This window comes from Cyprinodon variegatus, unplaced genomic scaffold, assembly GCF_000732505.1.
Source record: "Cyprinodon variegatus isolate N-32 unplaced genomic scaffold, C_variegatus-1.0 Scaffold682, whole genome shotgun sequence".
In the NCBI taxonomy this organism is placed as follows: Eukaryota; Metazoa; Chordata; class Actinopteri; order Cyprinodontiformes; family Cyprinodontidae; genus Cyprinodon; species Cyprinodon variegatus.
This window is the reverse complement of record NW_015151135.1, coordinates 436,928-442,927: the sequence shown is the minus strand read 5'-3', so window position 1 is coordinate 442,927 and position 6,000 is coordinate 436,928. Positions and strand designations below refer to the sequence as shown.

Sequence of the window (6,000 nt, the reverse complement as noted above, 5' to 3'; positions counted from 1 at the left end):
TATAATTACTCAATTTCATAAGAGAAATGAAGAGTGGGGATAGAAGAATGAAAGGCTGGGAATGTTTTTCCAGATGCAATGGTGTGTGAAGAACTGAAGCGTTTTTAAAACCCGTCTGACCTCATGAAGGCCTCTGCGTTCAATCTCTTTAATGCAGTAGATAACCAAGGCCGGGATCCTCGGGGGGCTGGTTGGAGCAAAGTCAGCCAGAGTTGTCTGAACAAAAATAGCATCTTTTAATAAGCTGAAGAGACTCCAGGTTCATTTATCAAATCATCTTCAAAGAACAAATTGATTTACAAAGAGTTGGTTAAAAATTACTGGTAATCTAAGGACCTGATAAAATCTCTCACATTAAAGTAAACAACTGAAATAAATGTCGTAATGTTTTAGGCTTTAAGCTTATTGAGAAGATTCAGCTGACTACACCTGTCATGAGAAGGAAGCATGAATTTATCAATCAGTTGGAAACAAACCTCAGTTCCCTTGTTGGGAGTTTCTAGAGCTGAGGGATTACAGGGCAGGGGGCAATTATCCCGACACTCTGGATGGGTCACAATCCTGCAGTCCTGGCAGCGAAGACAAAGTTTGCCGAACTTGGTTCTTCTTCCACAAGGTGCACAAAACTCAGACTTGATCACCTGGTTGATGAAGAAGGCACCTTAATTAAAGGAAAATACTTTGTTCGATTAAATAAAAACAATTAATAAGTTGATAGTCCAACCGTTTTGGGAATGAAGTGGTGCTTCTTCCCTCCTTTGGTTCGAGGAGTCTTGAGTTCTGGGATTTCAGAGGCCGGCATGCGGGGCGCTTCACTGGCTGTCTCAGAGTGGTCGTAGGTGGTTGTGTCAGCCAAAGCTAAAGTCAAACATTTTTTGATCAAATAAAAACTGTTGCTTCAATTAAAAAAGTCGTCTAAAACTCATAAAATAACTGAAATAAAAACAAGTGTTCTCACCACTTCTCCTCCTGCTGCGGGTCCAGTAAGGCACCGTTTCAATGGTGGAGACGGCCTCAACAACACCACCACTAGTTGGGACGGTGATGGTCGTCTTGGCCACGATAGACTCGTTATTCTGCATCAGATTAAAGAAGAAGTTTCGGTGAACTTAATCTGAACTTACTCCAGAGCACTTTTAACTTCTAGAAAACAAAAAGAGGGCATTTTCTAAAATGTGGAGCAGTTAGCTGCAGAGGGCAGCATTACCCTCTCTGATGTGCGCCCTGTGGAGCGGGGCTTCTTCACTGCATCAAGAGGACCATCGGTCATCTTTCTGGATGAACGCTGAAGGATATAAGTAAACAAAACAGAGGGTGTAGAATGAATCAGGAACTACTTTTATTTCTAGCATTTTTTATTGTCATTACACTATCACAAGTACAAAGCAATGAAATTGACTCTGCATTTAACCCACCCCCTTGGGGAGCAATGCAGCGCCCGGGGAGCAGTGTGGGCGTTAAGGGTGTTGCTCAGGGACCCAGAGTGTCAGTCCGTGGGAGTGCTCATTCACCCCAGCTGGGATATGAACCCAGGCTTCCTGTTTGCAGGACGGGTGACTTAACACTTGAGCTTTCTTTCTTTCTATATCGAATTAAAATACCTAAACTATTAATCTTCCATACAAGCAAAGAGGCTTAAGTTCAACACGTGACTATTGACGTGACTCACTCGTTTCTGCCGTCTGCGGAGTCTGACATTCCTCATCACAGAAGAATCCCAGTCCTAAAAAAAAAAAAAAAAAACACAGAAATGTTGGGCAATTTTGTTCACGAGGTCCTAAAATACGGCCACCTTTTGTCACAAAGACGCGTACCAGAGAGTCATCCGTTTGGTCGTAGCTGATATCTGACAGCAGAGACGTTGATTCTTCAATTTTAGTTAATCTATAAAACAAATCAGTGAAAAAAAACAGCCTTGGTTGGTCAGTAAAGAGAAAGGCAACATTATGTTTTAGATGATAACTATTTGTTCAGATTACAGCTGATATACATGGCTGTGATGCAAAATACCATGTTTATATTTCCATGTTCTTATTGTCTCTCTGAGACATTTTATAGAGCCTTGCATAAATAAGCAAAGCATTTTACATTTATGGATTTTATTACATTACAAACAAAGCTTAATTTTTTATAATAATTAAAAAAAATAAGAGTGGTGAATATGTGTTTCTTTGCAAAGCTATAAAGACTTGAATCTGTAAATAAACAAATGTTTGCAGAAAATATTGAAAGCAGGGGGACTGGATTGAAATGCACACCACACCTTTCAGATTTGTAGTTACAAGAAATTTTTTGTTTCCGTTTCATTGGCCTGAAAACAAGTGAATAATTTGGATTGGCTCTTTAGTTGCACTGTTTTACATGTGATGCCTTTACTGTTTATCTGTAGTTTTTTTTTATTGCACCTCTCAGCCAGGAAAAAAAGCAATATCGGATGGCTTAAACATTTGTCATCATTCAATTTTAGCTTTCACATTTAGCCATTTAATTTGGGTCACTCGTCTGATGGTGTAGAGCAGGAAAAGATGGGATGAACCGTATTTAGACGGGTTGTTTGAGGCTGACCTTCGGCTTGAGTTGAGGTTGGTTTTAGCACCTTGTGCTGCCTGCGAATGGGCGCTGAGAAAAGCCAAGGCTGACCGTTGCTCCTCACTTAAGTGAACACTGCTGCCGTTCTCTGAGATCAGCAGCTCCCGGATCAGCTGCAGCTGCCGCTCCTTTTATTTAAAAAAAAACAGAGTAGAAGGGCAAGAAGGGTCAAGCTCATGCAACAAATCAAGCAAGAAAAATAAATAAAAGACTTGACACCAACTAGTTTCTCATAGATGGCCTCGGCCTTCTGCCGTCGACGGATCTCCACGTCCACCTGGTTCCGTGCGTGTTTTAGTTTGACCTCCAGAGCTCCCCTCTCCGTTTCTACTTTGGCCAACATTTCTTTGCAGGAAACCAACTCATCACCTGCCAACAGCCACTTCTTCCGACAGTCCTCAAAGTTTATTGCCATCTTGAGGAACTCTGCAGTAAAGAGAGAGGGACAACTGATTTTTATATATTCCTGTTGCACAACGCATTACAATGAGCTGCATTAAGTCCATTTTACTACTGAACATGCGCCACATCAAAATAAGAAAGGACCATAGGGATGGAAATCTTTTTTAGCTTTTAGATTTCCTTCAGTTGAGCTCTGCAGTCTATGCATGGACTATTTCTGGCCTTGATATGGAGTTTAGCTACAGTTAACTTTAAATAATTAAACTGTGTTAAATGCAATACTATCACTTATATTAGAACTGGATTGAATGATTTAAAATAAGTTCTCAAGGACAGTCAGAAAGTGGCGTAGAAGAAAATCTATAAAAAAATAAATCCTGAACATGTCAAAGGAAATCATAAAGCATACCTACGATATAGAAAAATATTAATGCGAGTATAAAACCTTCAGCTATTTACTCTTTGAATGTTTTTTTTAAAGTGAACCAGACAGCTATGAGAGAAGGTCAGTTCACTACTGGAAGGCTCCGCCCAATTTAACAGTTTGCTCACAGAAATAACACATTTAGACTGTTTGAACAGAGAGAATGAGAAACTGAATGTTAGATTGATATGGTTGTACCTGATCATGGCAGGAATAATATTCTAAGCCTGGATGCAGCATTCTGTCTAATGTTGTCTAACCAAAGGAGGATTTTCCTATAAGTTACACTTAATAAACACCTTTTTGAAGTTCAATACACTGCTTAACATATTCAACTTTCCAAATGTCTCTTAAATGAAGCTAGACTGTGAAATTCAGTTCCACAACTAGATAGATCTTTTTATATTTAATTGTGTATGTTGTTACTGGGGATGTTTATATTACCCAAAAACATACTTACAATGAAGACAAAAATCAGGCCTCTATAAACTACTTATATTCAAATATAAAAATATCATACAAACAGCAACTATAAAAAGGTCCAATGTGAGGGTATGAGATATTTCACCAGGGTAAAACTTTGAATATTGACCCTGAAAAATCTGTAAGCAAACAAAGGAGGGACTGCAGGTAAATGGATGGCTGGATTGGAAGATGAAGTGTTAGAAAGATATTTGTGCATTTTTTCTTCTTCACTTTTTTCAGTACATGAGTCGGTTGAATATTTTCCAAAATCGAAAACAACTTTCACTATATAAGGAAAAGAGTAAAACAGATGAGGGGATAACTTACGTGGTTCAGTGCTGTCGTTCAGAGCTTCCAGTTGAGCTTGGAAACTCTGAAACTGGTTGTACAGGTTCCCAACAGACACCTCCATGCTGTCCCACTACGATAGATAACAAAAAGATATAAATTAGTCAGCTAACTATTTTGCTGGTGACATATAGCATTGCTTTTAATTAAAAGCTGACTTCTATTTGAATGGAAAGCACAATGTCAGCTGTTACTTCACGTCGTAAACAGCTATTTTCCTGAAATAATACACGAGGTTAAAATTTGTTAGTAGCTCGCGTTAGCCACAAGCTAACAGTTTATCCCGACATTATCGATAATGCACGGTAAACACCATAAAACGGTTACCTGTCAGATGACCACTTTGTGATTGTAACCAGGTCAATATATAGAATAATAGCGTCAAGAGAGCGGAGGTCTAGTTTTGTTTGCTAGCACAGCAGGACCCATAAAGCCACGCCTGCCTGCATTCCTTCAGTTCAAAATCAGCGCCGGATTTCTTCTTCGATGGACAAAAAGGAGAAAGCTCTGCTGCCCCCATACGGCCAGGCCTGCAACTGCACGGTGGAGGGCAAACGGGGAAAAAAAGAAAAACTATGCAAGAGAATAACTATTCTTCTCTGTCAAGGGGTAGTTGGGGACTTTTTTTTGTTGTTGTTGTTGTTGTTAGTTTTATTTCCCTTAAAAGTTATATCCACATTTTATCAACACATCAGATGTGAAAACTACGGAAGAGGAAAACAAAAAAAAAAAGTGAACTGGTTTTTTAAATTTTATTTCAGTATGAGAAAAAAGTCAGAATTCTGACTTTAATCTCAGAATTCTGACTTTTTTCTCATAATTCGGACTTTAATCTCAGAACTTTGGATCTTAATGTATATGGGCACCATGAAGGAAGAGATGAGGAGCACTCAGCTTCACTGACAAAGATGTGAGTTGTTTTAGAGGGCCAGTAACACATTGGTGGAAAATGACTGAATTAGGCGACTTTTTACGTGATGCTATTTAACACAAAGATGCTATTTAATTAATGGAAGGGCAGAAGGTGATTAAAACAAGCTAGTTTACTCTATAAAACAGACATGGCAACGGTTTGATGCTAATATGTTTGTTATGTCAAAATTCAGTCAGAATTCTGAGATTAAAGTCAGATTTTCCAGATTAAAGTCAGAATTCTGGGAAAAAAGTCAGAATTCTGAGAATAAAGTCAGAATCCTAATAAAAAAAAATCTGAATTCTTAGATTAAAGTCAGAATTCTGAGATAAAAGTCAGAATTCTGAGATAAAGTCAGAATTCTGAGAATAAAGTCAGAATTATCAGAATAAAGTCAGAATTATTAGAATGAAGTCAGAATTACGAGATTAAAGTCAAAAATCTTTAAAAAAAAAAAAAAAAAAAAAGAATTCTGACTTTTTTCTCATATTATACTGAAATAAAATTTTAAAATCAGTTAACTTTTTTTTCCAGTGGCCCTAATCCTCTTCCATAGGAAACACATTTTTGTTTTTGATAAATCCAAAAAACATATTTAAAAGGTACACTTTACATACAAGAGAAATCCTTGTTTAACTGTTTATGTCTGTATGTTAGTATGTTTCAATGTAAGCTAAATTGTAGGAAATATAACTATGCATGAAATCCTTTGAAACACTTACTTAGTAATTTTAAGCTGGTGTCTTTGTATTGGTTCTCGGGATGCACATGACAGCATTATTTCTCAGCTGTTGTTGGCATATCTGGGCAAGGTAACCGCTCTGCCGTGCAGCATTTAATGGGAATAACACTTTTACTC

At 37.9% G+C, this 6,000-nt stretch overlaps 1 protein-coding gene across 1 annotated transcript in view; it reads right to left on the bottom strand.

The window, feature by feature from the left end:
* Nucleotides 1-4,686, bottom strand: part of LOC107097277 (rac GTPase-activating protein 1-like) — an 11,750-nt gene extending 7,064 nt beyond the window's left edge. The window contains exons 1-11 of the mRNA XM_015394371.1: nt 4,556-4,686; nt 4,208-4,301; nt 2,813-3,015; nt 2,566-2,717; nt 1,815-1,884; nt 1,670-1,723; nt 1,208-1,285; nt 959-1,076; nt 725-858; nt 477-641; nt 121-216 (exon numbers count right to left, since the gene is read on the bottom strand). Of these exons, the coding sequence (XP_015249857.1) occupies nt 121-216; nt 477-641; nt 725-858; nt 959-1,076; nt 1,208-1,285; nt 1,670-1,723; nt 1,815-1,884; nt 2,566-2,717; nt 2,813-3,015; nt 4,208-4,292 (1,155 nt within the window). The 5' untranslated portion in view covers nt 4,293-4,301; nt 4,556-4,686. The remainder of the gene's footprint in view (nt 1-120; nt 217-476; nt 642-724; nt 859-958; nt 1,077-1,207; nt 1,286-1,669; nt 1,724-1,814; nt 1,885-2,565; nt 2,718-2,812; nt 3,016-4,207; nt 4,302-4,555) is intronic.
* Between the last annotated feature and the right edge of the window lie 1,314 nt (nt 4,687-6,000).